This window comes from Pecten maximus, chromosome 12, assembly GCF_902652985.1.
Source record: "Pecten maximus chromosome 12, xPecMax1.1, whole genome shotgun sequence".
Lineage (NCBI taxonomy): Eukaryota > Metazoa > Mollusca > Bivalvia > Pectinida > Pectinidae > Pecten > Pecten maximus.
This window is the reverse complement of record NC_047026.1, coordinates 5,465,104-5,480,173: the sequence shown is the minus strand read 5'-3', so window position 1 is coordinate 5,480,173 and position 15,070 is coordinate 5,465,104. Positions and strand designations below refer to the sequence as shown.

Genomic DNA, 15,070 nt, shown 5'->3' with positions numbered 1-15,070 from the left:
TTTAGCAACGACTAAATTAAAATCTACACAACAAAGAGGAACCGGGCTTACTCTGTATAATATTAGTACAAGTTAAGTTCAGTTTTTAGAGATTATTCAGATAATAATTTATAAATATGGTTTTGAGAAGTTATTGAAAAGCATAAAGACCACATGAATTCCTTAGTAGAAATTGAATTTTACATTTTAAGGATTGAACATATACTTTCCTCAGATCAAAAGACTTTTAATTAAAGGGGCTAATATCGCGTAAAAGCTGTACGTGGTTTGTTCGATGACAATAGCACATAGACTATATAAATTTCGTTTATCGGGGAGACTTGTATTTAATTTATATTTTTTCAAAAAACTATTTTCTATGAGAAGAGTTGTAAATGCAGTGGAAAATAAAGTGAACCTCATCTTGAAGTGTGTCACAACTTTTACATAATCGAGTTTGTCGAGGGATCTTTTTATATCTACCAGTCAAAATCTCTAAAATATGGTTGCTGTACGTGTTCAAAAGTTAGCAATGATAAATAGGATTCTTAATGTTACTGTATAAAACAAGTTTGCCATTTTTATCAGCGCTATGCATTTGATTAGCGAAATATTTTTCAAATTTCTCATGAATCAAAGTTTTAATTAAACACTTTATTTTGAGTTCATTTTTAGAGTAAAAATATTCATGTTTAGAATTGTATGGAATATTAATACTTCTTTTAATTTGATCTATATATGTAAACCATATATATTTCTCTCGGTACAACTTTGACATATATTTGTGTCACTTTGTGATATCCTATATAAATAAAGTGTTTATTTATAAAACAATCCACTTGATATTGACCTAATTCTGCCCTAAAAGCTATGTTGCTTGAATATTTCCCAATTCATAGGACCTTTTTAGAAAATTTGAGGTTAATTTGCTCAGCAGGAGTTTTGTCGAGTATTGACAGAGTATCCACAGTTCTATCATATAAACCTGTTGGTGGGCCGTTGGAGGGAAATTGGTGTGTCGAGAATTCTCTAACCCTGTGATCCAATTCCTAAGGGACTATAACGGGTGTATATTGAAATACAGTAAAACCTCGATGATTCGAGCTTCGTTGATTCGAATTTCTCGCTGTATCGAACTTTTTGCTTGGTCCCGAATTACCTCACTATATAACGCTTCTAACGAACCTATGTATGATTCGAATTTTTATAAATCGAAGTTTTCGATGTTTCGAACTTTTTTCATGGCTTGATATACAAGTCTCTGGTTTGGGGTAAATTAACAAAACATTTCGATGTGAGCCTGACAGGCGACGATCAACACGAAGACACCGAAGACATATAACGTTAACAGATATGGTCATTATCAAGAAAACATCGATCTATTGTCAACCATGAATAATTCGAAATCCCGCTGTTTCGAAGTTTTTCTGTTAGTCCCTTGAACTTCGAAACATCGAAGTTTGACTGTATGTCAGAAATGTTGTGCAGTTTAGCTGGAGAAAGGATCATCCTTACAAAGAACATATTTGAAAGCAGTCTTCACAGGGATGCCCGCATTGACAATCAAACGAATCTACGACATTAGCTCTCAAAAAATCGTAATTCAATAAACTTGCCCAATTTCTTAGTCGGCAGTGAAGAATATTTAGTTTTCTGGGACTATAGCTAATAAACTGTTTGTTACATTACATCATTTACTGCCAGATATTTGTATACATTAAGTTGGTAGATAGTTCTTATACTGGTCAAATATAATTAACAACTTCATTCATTTCACTGGTCCAAACATAAAAAAAATAGCGTTTTACAATTTGGAAGTATTGGTCCCCTGCTCAAATGTCAGAAACGTACATGTATATACATTTCTAAGAGACTGACCATACGTTCGTTCACCTATTGCCGATTTTGATTAACATTTACTTCCCAGGTGTAGATTATAGGCATATAAAAAAATCCTCACTATTTAGGATTTTTTCCTTTCTGTAAAAATGACGTAGAAGATGAATAATTCATTTACCTTATTGAATCATATATCGATATTATATAAATAGTGCCCTTGTCTGAGGGGAATATGGAGGATTGTTTCCCCGAGGGAACATTATCTTCCCGAGCCGATAGGCGAGGGAAGATAATGTTCTCGAGGGGAAACAATCCTCCATATTCCCCTCAGACAAGGGCACCATTTATTTTATTATACCGAATAGAAAAATTTTCTAGTGAAAAAATCTGTTTTATCTGGTACAGTGCGTTTTCGGGCGGAGCGGGGAACATTGCAATATCCCACGGCATAATAAAATATGGAGGATTGTTTTTCTCCGAGGGAACATTATCTTCTCGAGCCGATAGGCGAGGGAAGATAATGTTCTCGAGAGGAAACAATCCTCCATAAGAAACAATCGTGCGTTTTCGGGCGGAGCGGGGAACATTGCAATATCCCACGGCAATGTTGACCGCTGTTTCTGACACTGCATATTGTTTCATGTCATGTGATTAGGAATTGACCAATAATAAGGCGAGAATCTTACATCAGGTATAATAAATATGCTATATTGCACGCTTAATGTCATACGCCAGTGCATTGCTCTACCTGAGCAGATTTGATTTATATTCTATGTTCAAGTTCAAGTTCTTTATTGACTTTGAGTCTTCCGACTCATCAGTATCATATACATGTACATACATTGTAATATACAAATTTTACATAACATTGACATCATCAGACAAAACACACAAAAAACATAAATTCGTGCCAGAGACAATATACTCGGAGAGCATAACTATGTTAAAGAAGCTCTTTTGACATTTGCCGCTTGTAATTGCATGATGTTGATGAGATGTATACTCTGGTTGATAAAGAATTGAATTTAAAGTCTAGACTTATTATCAGGTTGGTGTTTTGTGATCTTGGTCTTTGATTTACAATGTTATGTGACAAAGTGTTTGTGTCTTGATAAAGGGCCACTAAATTGTCTCGAAATCCTGTCAAATTTATCAGTAATATAATTCAATTGACCATACGTCGCTGATATATAATAACGTTATGTTATATTGTCTCATGTCAATAATATAGCTTTAAAAATTATTTTTTTTGTATTGAAGAAATCTTAATATATTCTTAACACCAATGTGTATAACCCTACCACGATCTCGTCCTATGTAAGTACAAGTATTTATCATGGATCTATGCCTGACATGACAACATGAATACCAAATTGACATGCTATCGAGACGCAAATAATGATTAAGAAATAGGTTGTGTAATACATTAAGTCTCTAGAATATATCGCATTACATTTGTTACAGAAAATGAAATGAAATGAGAGATGTGATTTTAATCGGTTAAGTCGGAGACTTCTGATGAATGATTAGAATGATGATGATGATGATGATGATGATGATTTTTGGATAGATGACTATGGTGATAGTTTTAACGATGATGATGATGATGATGATGATGATGATGAACCTATGTTTACGTACAGCGGCTTGTAAGAGATGTTCAGGAGGAATGTCGACTGTGTCACCAAGAAAAGGGTAACGTGTAGAAATGTCCCCCTTTACGTGATAGAAGAAATTACAAAAGTATTTAGTTTACGATGGTAAGGGCATGGTTTCATTCTTTCATAGTCTAGTATTTGTCATAATATGAAACTTGAAGAAATGTTTTACGATTTTACTCATTACAAACTTTCTTTTTACAAAAAAATGATCATATTTCTATTGATGAAATAAAACACACACACACACACACCCAAACACCCTGCATGGTGGACCGTAACCACTAAACATTTACAGGATTATGGAATTTTTCATTCCTTTTTATTTTTGAAATAATCGCTTTTTTGTTTTAATCTCCGCCCTAGCGTCTTCTCGCATATTATATATATCAAATAATTCAATACAATTCAGATTTGTAACGTATTGGGCATCGATAAATTACTACTTACAAATGATACAAATGATATAGACATATGTGTTTGGTACATTACCTACTCTTATTGTTCAATAACCATCGTCATCATCATCGTCATCATCATCATCATCATCATCATCGCCCCGCGGCTCAACAGAACAAATATTATCGTTATTTCACAGAAACAACAAGTGGGGCGAAATATGTCGTTCCCTAACTACCACTGCTACGAGAATTCTCACATGTTGTTTAGAGGAGCGGAAAGGCTAATATTGTACATTTTGCTGCGAAATAAAGAAATTACATTTATAAAGTGAATCATTTTGGCCTAGCCTTGCACCTGACCAGCCAGTATTATTGCTCTATTTAACACAGGGGTTCGTTACAAATGATACGACATGAGATGGGTCTGCGTAGGGACAATAAATAGTCACATATAAGGATTCGTTTTCAGACTTTCAGAAGTGGTTTGAAGTATATATAACCGTGTTTCCTCTTATCCCTACAACTTACGTCAGACATTTTGATGATAGATGTCTCTGGCACCAGTTATCTGTACGTCCTAATGTCTAACTAGCCCGAGTTTCTTCTGGCCCTGACACCATGTCTGGTACAGGGCCATGTTTAACGTGTATCGTTGTGGAAACTTGGACGAAAATCCACAATACCACTAACAGCCGCGGTACCAACCTGTATATTATCCGTATAACTAGGCTACAGTTTATTAGGACCTATATACAATTTCTCAGGTCCCTGCTTGCTAACAGACAATAGGTATACATTTTTACTTTCTGTCCATCAATTCACTAATTATTTGCTTTGACCCATGAAGATGTTCCCTTACTTTGGTTTTTCAGAACATATGACTGTATAAAAATGCTGGATATCTTATAATTCATAGGACTCTGATTTATTTATTTACATCTATTTATTTATTTTGCAGAAAAAATACGCTTTATTGTGTGTGTTAGTTACTCTGGGAGTTAAGGTGAATCAATACGTACGCGATGTTTCCGGAGAGTTACGGTTTTTTCACCGAAGATTAATTAACGTTATTTTGCGGGTAAAATAATCCGCAATGTAAAATACCCATTCAACCTCATAGTTGTCAACGAAATCAAAGAAACACACGGTCACAGGCTCACGGCACCGCTCACTACCTAAAGGCGACATTTTCTATAAAATGGTGAGTCTTTTATACATATTTTATTGTATCAATGTAGCAAACACTGACGGATTTAAAGGGGGGGGGGGCGTGGGGTGTCAAAATAAGGGTATGAATCTATCGTGAAATATACTAGAATGCAGGATTTTGCATTTACCTGCTAAAATTTTTCTCGGGGGAATACCCCCGGACTCCCCGTAATATGCCAAATAAATTATTGATTAATTAATAAACATGCTTTGTTTTTTTTACTTTGCATTCAATCAGAGACTTGTATATCGCAAGTATATGTGATATACAAGTCTCTGATTCAATATAGCTGTACTCATCTACAACTTATAATTCTCCAATTTACAGTCAAATACTTTTTGGTAATATTTCTGCGATGATTTTTTGTTTTTAAAAAATAGAACTCTTTCGATAAAATAATATTTCCGAACATGTGTTTAAAATACCTGTCAGAGACAAAATATTGAAAGTCGCCAGATTTGCTCCCAACCCCTGTGGCGACCGTTAGTTTGATGGGGGCCAGAATAACGGTACAAATAACGGGTTCTCTGATCTTGTGAAACGAACCGTAACCCCTTGTTGATCTATAGCAGCCGATCATGCACATCAAACGATGGCCACGCTTTGACGATGACAGCACGTGTATTGTCAATTTCTGGAGATGCTTGACCCGGAGGGCCCACAAGATGGGGGGGATTGGGACGTCCCATTTCATACAAGCGAGACATAGGTATGTAATTCTACATAATGTGTTCTTATTTAAAGACTTTCATATTTTATGAATTATTTAAAAAATATCTAATTCCTTTAATAAATTTAAACACTATTTTAAAAATTAAAAATTGATATGTATACTTGATAAATATTCCAAAGACATACCCTTATCTCCCCTAGTGATAAATGGGATGTGACCACATATATAAGGGCGGCCCTTACCGTTATAACGGTACTCCTGTGTAACAATACTACCAAACTTAGAAACGGCACTACAAAATAATGGACAGCTACAGTCCTTTCGAAGATTACTTGGGTTTGAGCAAACTTCTACAAAACCAAAATGAAGTTTTGGATGAAAACGACATTATCGAATCTTCAAGTGACAGTTCCGAGACGCCAAGATTTTCGGCGCCGGACAGCTGGAACCGTATTCAATGCCAGATGGTCAACAACCTCAATGGCTATACAAGTGGCCTGACCAGACTGTCTAATGACGATTTCTTGTCTATGGAATGTAGCCGGACCAGTGACGATTGTTTCCGTAGCGACTTCCACCATGACGAGGAAGATCATCGGTCACAGTCTGACGTTGCGGGAGATCACGTGTCTGGAGAGGAAGATGTTTTCCATAGCCATAGCAACAATTCCCGGTCGTCGTCTATGTCAGAGTTTTCGTGGGACAATTATGGTCACACTTCAACGTCGTTGATTCAGAGGAGAAACGAGGGATGCTCGCCTCGAGGATCATTGTCGGGTGTCCAGTCTTCAAACCCGACCGGCGCCGACAGACTCGCGAAATTGATGCAGGAAATGAACCAACAGGTGGCCGACCCAGCTGATGAAGAACCAGCCCAGGGATGTTTCCTGGAATTCAGACCGACATGCATGCCCCGAGTTGTAAAACGCGACATGTTTTGTGTGTTGTGTAAACGTAACGGAGAGACCCGAGAGTTCTACACCACCCATGTTCTCAAGGACCCTCACGGCAAGGTCATCTGTCCAATTTTGAGAAAATACGAGTGTCCGCGGTGTATGGCCACAGGAGATACCGCCCACACCCTCCGACACTGCCCTTTCGCTGACCAGGGGCTAGGGTCCATGTCCAGGACATTTCTCACCAGACGCAGTAGTTGTGGTGTTCGACGAAAGGACATTTTATAGATGTTTGTGGAACTTTTCTGGTCAGGCGGACCAGTTTAAACTATGGACAACGTTGAATTGACATTTATTTCTCGTATCATGAGCGGATTCCTTAAATAGTTAAGCCACTTTAAAATCGCTCCCAAAAAATTCTACTGAAAGCTAAGAAATATTTTTTTTTGTATAGATACACCACGTGTTTTAAGAATATTTGTCTAAATTGTTTTTATGTGTAGAAAATGTATTTTTTTATGAACATCAAAAATATCCCCGATAGAAGTCGAATTTTACGTTGTAAAGCATTTTTAAGTTTATGAAGTTTAAGTTATGAATTTTTAATGATGTTTTAACTTAATTTTGTTCCTTTAGCTTCTTTAATATAAACAAGATTTTAGTATTTTTGCTTGTTCTGCTTTAGCTGTTTTTTTTAAGGTTATAAATAGCTGTTTCTGTAAGGTTATAAATAGCTGTTTTTGTAAGGTTATAAATAGCTGTTTTTGTAAGGTTATAAATATTTATAAGTAACGATGCTAATGTGATGCCTATGAGAGTCTTTAATACTTTTTTCCTTTGTGTTGTATTTTACATTATTTCTTTTCTTATATTGACCTAAAAAATCCAGGGGACATTTGTTGAACATTCATCAATACAAAAATTTTAACATTTTAAATAAGATTGTTGAAAATTTATCAATATCACAACTTAACATTTTAAATAAGATTGTTGAAAATTCATCAATATCAAAACTTAGCATTTTAGTAAGATTTTCGCACAAAGACAAATTTCAATTGATTTTTTCCCCCTCAAAACCTTGGAAGGGGATCATAATTCACATTGGTCAGCTGATGCTCAATAAAATTTGCTACCCAATTCTACAATTAACAGGCCAGAATAACATTAGCATGCCTATTCTGTTACTCTACAAATATTCCCATTAAAAATAAAATGGTAAAATTAAATACTGAAGAATCAGTAAAAATATCTGATATTGAAAATATCTCGAGTATTGAAAAAAAAAACAAAAAAAACTGAAAAAAAATCTGAATTTTTAAAAATTGACAAACTAAAATGCTTGTATAGCCATGCACAAATAGGAATGTGATGAATTAAATTTTTAAACAAATGTTCTAGAATTCCAATAATAATATAACAAAATATAAATAAATGAAAAAATGCTTGTATAAAAATGCACAAAAAGAACGATGATGAATTGCATTTTATATATACTTTATAAATAAACATCAAAATGGTCTAGAATTTGTCCATAACTACATTCATTATTCAATTAAATTGATTTACAGAATTTCAATAGGTTTATTTGTGTTGAGATATGTAACCTGCATGATTGTAAGGTAGCTAGCTTCCATTGTAATCACTTGCCAAAATTAAATGTGAAAACAAAATGGTGCATATTGATGGTATCCATGCATGGCAACACAAATAATAAATATATTGATGTGTCCAAATAAAAATATTAAAATACTTCAGATAGGATAAGGCAAATTATTAAAACCTGTTGTATATCAAATATACAGTACTTGTGATCAGAAATTACTGAAAAATGCTCATATTAATTTTAGTTGTATTGAAAGTTAACAATATGGATGTTTGGTGTATTCTATGTTAAATGTTTACGATATATCGCGATGTAGAATGTTTTTGGATGGATCATTTTAAAACTGATCATTTGTGTATCTGTGCGTGCAAAGGAGAAATTGTTTTAAAACTATCTATATATATATTTATGTACTTAAATCCCCCCCTGAATGAATATTATTTACATCTTGAATGCATACCATAGTTCAGTATAGTGAAATCTTTCTAAAACTGAATTTTAATTTACGAAACCTGTAGACTGAAATTAAACCTGTGTAAACTTGAATTGAGACCCTAAATTCCAACTTGTTCCATTTTTCACTATATATATTGCAGAAGTTCCGAGTTGAGTTTAAGATGTGAACATCCAGATTCTAGGGGATGTAAAAATGATTGTCCACATTCAGTATGTATTTTAATATTGCATTATCACATATCTTTCATTTAAGTTAAAATTTGCATGTGCCAAGATTGTTGAAAATGCTTTGGGAAGGATAACTCCAAAATTCCAAAGTTATGTAATTATTAGGTTTTTTTTGTACGTTCTATATAAAGTATTTATTGAAAGTTTTGTTGAAACTGTAGACCATAATATGTTATAAAGTGTAAATTTTTCAGTATAGTATTGAGGCTAGGCTTTTTATCTGGAGATACATTTTTTGTAAGAGTCCTACATTTCCTACTAGTAATTATGTATAACTGAAGCTTAAGCTTTTAATTCTGTTAAAAAAAGATTGTGAAATTTTTAAGGTAAGAGAGAGTATTACGATAATATTTTGCAGAATCTTCAGAGTTACAAAATAAAAGCTTCTACAGTGTTCATAGTTGTTTTTGTTGATTTCTAGCAAAAAGTGGAAGGGAGACGACCCTAGGTTCTGAATTTGAGGAAAATTGATTCATAATATTTATGCTACAGAAATTGTTCAAAGACGGATGAACCTGACAAATGGGAATTAACAGAGCACATCTTGTGGCAGTTGCCAATCTTACCGGTCAAAAGTTCTTGTGACTTGCAGCCAGCCAATCAATGGTCTTCATGACTTGCTCTTTTGAATTTGTCAAGATGAAAGACCATGGTCTGTAAAGCAATATATAGACTGCAAGGCAAAACTAGTCTCGTTGAAGTCCAGGTCGATATAAGATGGTTGATGAGTACTAGCTATGGATTGCTGTCCTGACTGGTATAAATTATCTGCATTATGTTATACATTGTATATGGACATATAGGCAATCCTTGCTATACTTGCATTACCATAGACAATGAATCGCTGTTTGCATTTTGACATACAATTTAGCCAATACCATTTAAATGCTACATGGCATATTCTAAAATCAATATGTGCAAAATGTACTAGGATCACTAGACAAAGAATTTAGGAATGTGGCCGGACCATTCAGCAAGAAATCTCTCCCCCCCCCCCCCCCCCCCCCCCCCCAAGAGGTTTTGTAGAAAGCTATATATAAATGTAATTGTGACCCTTGCCCTTGTTCTTGGCACCCTGAAACATGAACTCTTTCCAAGGTAATCTACCTAACCATTCTACGAAGTTTTCTCAGAAGGCTGATTAAAGATGAATTTGCTGTAGTCGCAGTGACCTTATATCTCTGACCTTGGCCCTGAAACACAAACTCGTTTCGAGCACCGACAAAGATTTTTACCTTTGTAACCTGAAATAACTAGATGCAACTGTCTTTAGGTATTCTCAAACTTAACTATTATAGTGTTTGATTAATACGTGTTTAAAAAACATCGCTAGTGTGACGAAAGGTGAACAAACGCACTCGTATGTGCTACGTATGGGCGAAATGCTGCATCTCCTCCCTCACTTTGGTGTGCGGGAATATCAAAGGTCAATATCTTGGTGTAAGAGCCCCAAGGGTAGAAATTATGGTAACTCCATGAGAAAAATTGATGAAGTTACAGATTTGTTGCACAGAAACCAAGGGGATCCTATATATATTGAGTTTCAGAAATATCGCCCAAGTACTGGAGAAAAATAGTGATCACAAACTTCAACAGAAAAAATTCACGATGGATGAATGTCTGCCATTCCCCATATGGGCAGTAGGCCACCAAGGCCAACCTAAATGTGAAGTTTGAAAAATATCCTTCTATAAGAAATAGTGAAAATAATATTTTTTCTCAAACGGACAACGGACCATGGACAACAGGCAGTATGAATAGCTCACCATCACAAGACAATAGGTTAAAAAGGTATGCCACAATATTATACATCTGTCATAGGTCACAGAAGTATGAAAATTAAAGACTCCCTTAAAAACCTGTTCAAATATATTGTAACATCTATGATAAAATGTCATTAAGTGACATGGAAAACAAGAAACAAAACAATATTTTATATAATACACATTGTAATTTTATATTTCATCAAAATACGTATATATTTACATCATTGATACAATATGTAATTCTATATAAATAGTCCAAAATCATTTGGTAATTTTGGGATATGGTAATTTTGTGTCCCATTATTAGGATCACATATGGTAACATCGCGTTTGAATGAGACACTTTGAAAACTTCATTTTACAGGACCACTGCATGGACAACAACAGTATTCATCTACTGTTCACTGATATTTGATTCATTTAAGTGAATTGAAAATAATTATTTTTGTACCATTTGGTGATTTGTGCCAAAAATAAAATATGATTAAATATGCAAATTTCCTTGTACTAATTAACTTCCAATATGACCTGTTGATAATGCTAGTACAGTACATCTAACCCCCACTAACTCTAACTGCTTGGGAATACATTTATAGTTCGAGTAAAACAGGGTATTGGAGCTATCAGAGGTTAGTCCGCGGCCATTATAAGTATACACTAAACTCCAAATGTCATCAATATTGTAAAAAAGGTGGGATGTCAGGAGAATGTTTATACAATGTATACCTCCTTTCATTTAAAATTTAAAGATAATCAAATGATTCTGAATTAGGACTATATTCCAGTGAAATATCAACAGAACAAGAGGACACCAGGTTTGTCAACTAAGAGCCACATTCACACAGTTACACATAATCAGCCAGCTTTTTGTAGCAGTACCTGCCAGGATTAGAATTTCTTTATTTCCGAGTCATTTAGATCTAGTGGCTACACATTTTTTCGGGAATAAACATAACATTTCAAGGTATGTATCTTTCATATTCTACATCCCACTAATTCAGTCTAAAAAGAAATTTCTGTTGAACACATGATATTCCTTATTTAATCGCACCAGAGGTTAATCTAGACTGATTTTACTACTGAAATTAGGTAGTATTCCCCACTGATTTTTTTTTAATAAAAACAAATTCTCCATCAAGGAAAAATCCCATAAAACAGGAAAATTCTCCAAAACAGGGGAAATCTCCCAAATTTTGATGAAATATGAAAGAATTACAGCAAAGAATAACTGAAAAATATTAAAGTTTAAAGAATAATTCAAGACACTGCTGCCCTTCATTTCCCCTAAATTTCAAAATGGGTTCAAATCCAAGATTAACCCCAGCACACACACAAGAATATTTTGCCCCATTCTCTTCCATACTGACAACTGATAATTTCTCCCATGATAACATTAACATGATTATAAACATGATGTACCTTATTTTACACTTCCATATTTGATCTGTCCTAACTACCACACATTAATTAATTAATTAATTGATTAATTAAGAGTACTTGTTGCTTGCTATAGACTTAGACATGCGTTTAAACATGGTTCCAGCTAATTCAACATGTGAGTCGGCACACTTTATCATGCATGTCTCCATTTCTCCCCGAATCTTGTCCACATCTCCCTTTTTGGAGGTCATCTGGTCCCGAGCTTTGTCCTGACAATCCATAGCACAACGCTGTAACCGGTTCTAGAAAATTTGAAAGCAATTGTTATGTGATTAGATATGCGACTGTCTGAGCTCAGCACTTCATGAAAACAACAACAAAAAATTGTTTGTTTTCTTTCGCAGCAATAATTCTGATAATCCATAAAAAAAAGCATGCAAAAAAAAAAACAAAAAAAAAGTTTTTATATTCTGAGAAATAGTAATAACAAAATCTGAAGTTTGGTATATCTACATGAAAATGCTAAAATTGAAAATGGCATTTTAGAAGTGATGTTGTTTAAATAAATTCAGAAATTGATAATAAGGCATGTAAAAAAATATATACGTGTTTAGGGTTACAAGTTGAGAATTTGGTAGGGTTGGTAGTAAGGAAAGTTAATATATTTTAATTTTTCAGATTTTATTTGCGGTACAAAATGTATATTATTTGGAATTAGTCAATTACAACATATTTTTAGCCAAATCAGACGTTAATCGTGCCATTGAGAGCTAAACCATGTTAATGTGTTTTTTCCAAACATTTCCTCCTTTGGGCTATTCTTAAATTGTAAAACATCTATCCCAAACTAGGACCCCAGGTTTTATTAACTGAAAGTGGTAACATCCATACAATTGAATTTTTTATTCACCTTATGGGGAATTCCTGGGTTTGGGTAGAATTCTTGCTGGATTACGGGTAGCTCTAACAGTTTTAATTTGGACCCGACAGTATTCAGTTAAAAAAAATTTGAGTACGGGTAGGCAGTAAAAATGTAGTGTTGGTTAGGAACCCTAAACACAGATTTTTTTGTTTGGCCTAAGCCTAGTGGGACCACACATAAACGGAACATTAGAACAGGTACTTAAAATACCTCAGATTCAATCAATCAGATGGTGTTCAAACAGTTTGTATCAACAATGCAGATACATGTACATGATAGTGTACGTAATTCTTGATTTGAATTGATTACATACAAACATTTCAAAAATCAAAATCCATCATGGTGTATGAAATTGACAGAAGCACTTTAAACAGGAGATAGACAGTGACTTATCCCTCTCATTTTACATCCCTTATTACGGATTAAAAGAAGGGGTTGTACGTTTTCCAGGATAATAAAATAAATTTTACAAGGGTATTTTCTTGGGTTTTTTGGGGTCATTAATGGGCCCCATTCCCAAATGAAATTATTTTATATGGAAGCCAAATTACCAAAATTAACAGAAATTAAATGAAAAAATCTTTCTAAATTCACAAATTTTCTTCCTAAAATGAGATAAAAGACCCCATCCCAAACCAGCATGAAAAAGCCCTGTTATAAGAATTTTTGGGTAGGTTTATTATGAGTTACAGGCTTATTGTGGGATGAACACAGTACCTGGTATAGTAGTCCTGCATTCATAATTATTTCTTTACTTCACATTTTTTTAGTACCTGGTAATTCTCCATTTCTGAGTTCACATATTTCTGTATCTGCATCATTCTGGAGGAGCAGCGTTCCAAACAGCGATCCTTGTCCTCCACAGTGTATGACTTATTCTCCACACACTTTAGGTCACATTTGTACATTTCCACCTGAAAGTATTAAATACAGCTGAAAACTTGATGACCAATGAAAAGTCCATCTAACTAAAGTAATCATTCTTCATTCAAAACTCTGTTATATACTATCTGTTTACAAGTGAAGATCATGCTAAATTTGAAAGATAAAAATCATGTAATCCAAACATAATTCTGTGTAATAAATGATAGTAATCAATTACAAGCAAATGATTCAATTACAGGATATTAACTTGAGTAATTGATCAAGGAGTAATTATGTCCATGTCTACTTTCGGCTAATTCTCAATAAAATGGAGCATTCCTGTTGTCATTGATTCTCATGGGAAAATACATTATCAAACATATACAAAGACCAACATAAAAAAAAACATTAAAAAGTGTATATTTTTTATGATATTGGTTTCAAATCCCTTGATCCCAGTATGCTACTGTACCAATATTGTGGTTAATTATGAGCCTCTTATTACTCTGACAGAACTCATTTTAAGATTTTAAAACACCACTGACCTTAAAATAGGCCAAGGTCATTCATCAGAAACAAAAATCATAAAACTTCGCCACACTATTAATATAAAGGCCTAATATCATGACCCATGGTCTTTTGTTTTCTCAAGTTAACGTTATTTAAGTCGTTTGGGGATATTGACACATCTGACCCTGACCTGTAACCTTAAATTGGGTCAAGGTCATTAATTTCATATTTGGATGGATGTGTCAAATTGCCCAGGTGACTGCCAGGTCTTTGTGCTCATGCTGTAGGGTCACAGAGTGGTGTCATTTTTTACCAAATGTTGATCGAACGAGATTGGGCCAACAGCCATTGCCAAAATGCCAATAACGAATTCTTATGCCCGTGTGTTATGCAAAATTGAGTTGCCGGTGTGGCATACAACAGCACAGTAGAGGTCACGTACTAAAATAGTCTTTAACAATATTATCGTCACATTCTCCCAACATACGAACTACAATAATGGGAAAGATAAACTCAATGATACACACCTCAATACCCCTGATTTGTCCTTTCTCCAGCTCTTCGCTGTGGGCAGTGACAGCATCCTGAACACGTGCTTGTGCGGCTTCCATGTTTTCGATATAATGTCGTCTTGGTATCGAAGACGCTTTTCTCTTATAAACCGTCATATCCCAAACAAACGTTC

At 34.4% G+C, this 15,070-nt stretch overlaps 2 protein-coding genes across 2 annotated transcripts; one reads left to right on the top strand and one right to left on the bottom strand.

Annotated features, from left to right (window-relative positions):
• The first annotated feature begins 6,033 nt into the window (after positions 1 to 6,033).
• On the top strand, positions 6,034 to 7,000 carry LOC117339689. Its single transcript, XM_033901405.1, has one exon. The coding sequence runs from the start codon at positions 6,063 to 6,065 to the stop codon at positions 6,942 to 6,944; it is 882 nt and encodes a 293-aa protein (XP_033757296.1). The 5' UTR covers positions 6,034 to 6,062; the 3' UTR covers positions 6,945 to 7,000.
• A 4,203-nt stretch (positions 7,001 to 11,203) lies between these two features.
• LOC117339527 (protein FAM136A-like) lies at positions 11,204 to 15,039 on the bottom strand. The gene is made up of 3 exons (XM_033901180.1): positions 14,913 to 15,039; positions 13,785 to 13,925; positions 11,204 to 12,391 (listed from the first exon to the last, which is right to left on the bottom strand). Exons 1-3 carry the CDS (start codon positions 14,994 to 14,996, stop codon positions 12,197 to 12,199), a joined length of 420 nt encoding a protein of 139 aa, XP_033757071.1. The 5' UTR covers positions 14,997 to 15,039; the 3' UTR covers positions 11,204 to 12,196.
• Positions 15,040 to 15,070: the final 31 nt, after the last annotated feature.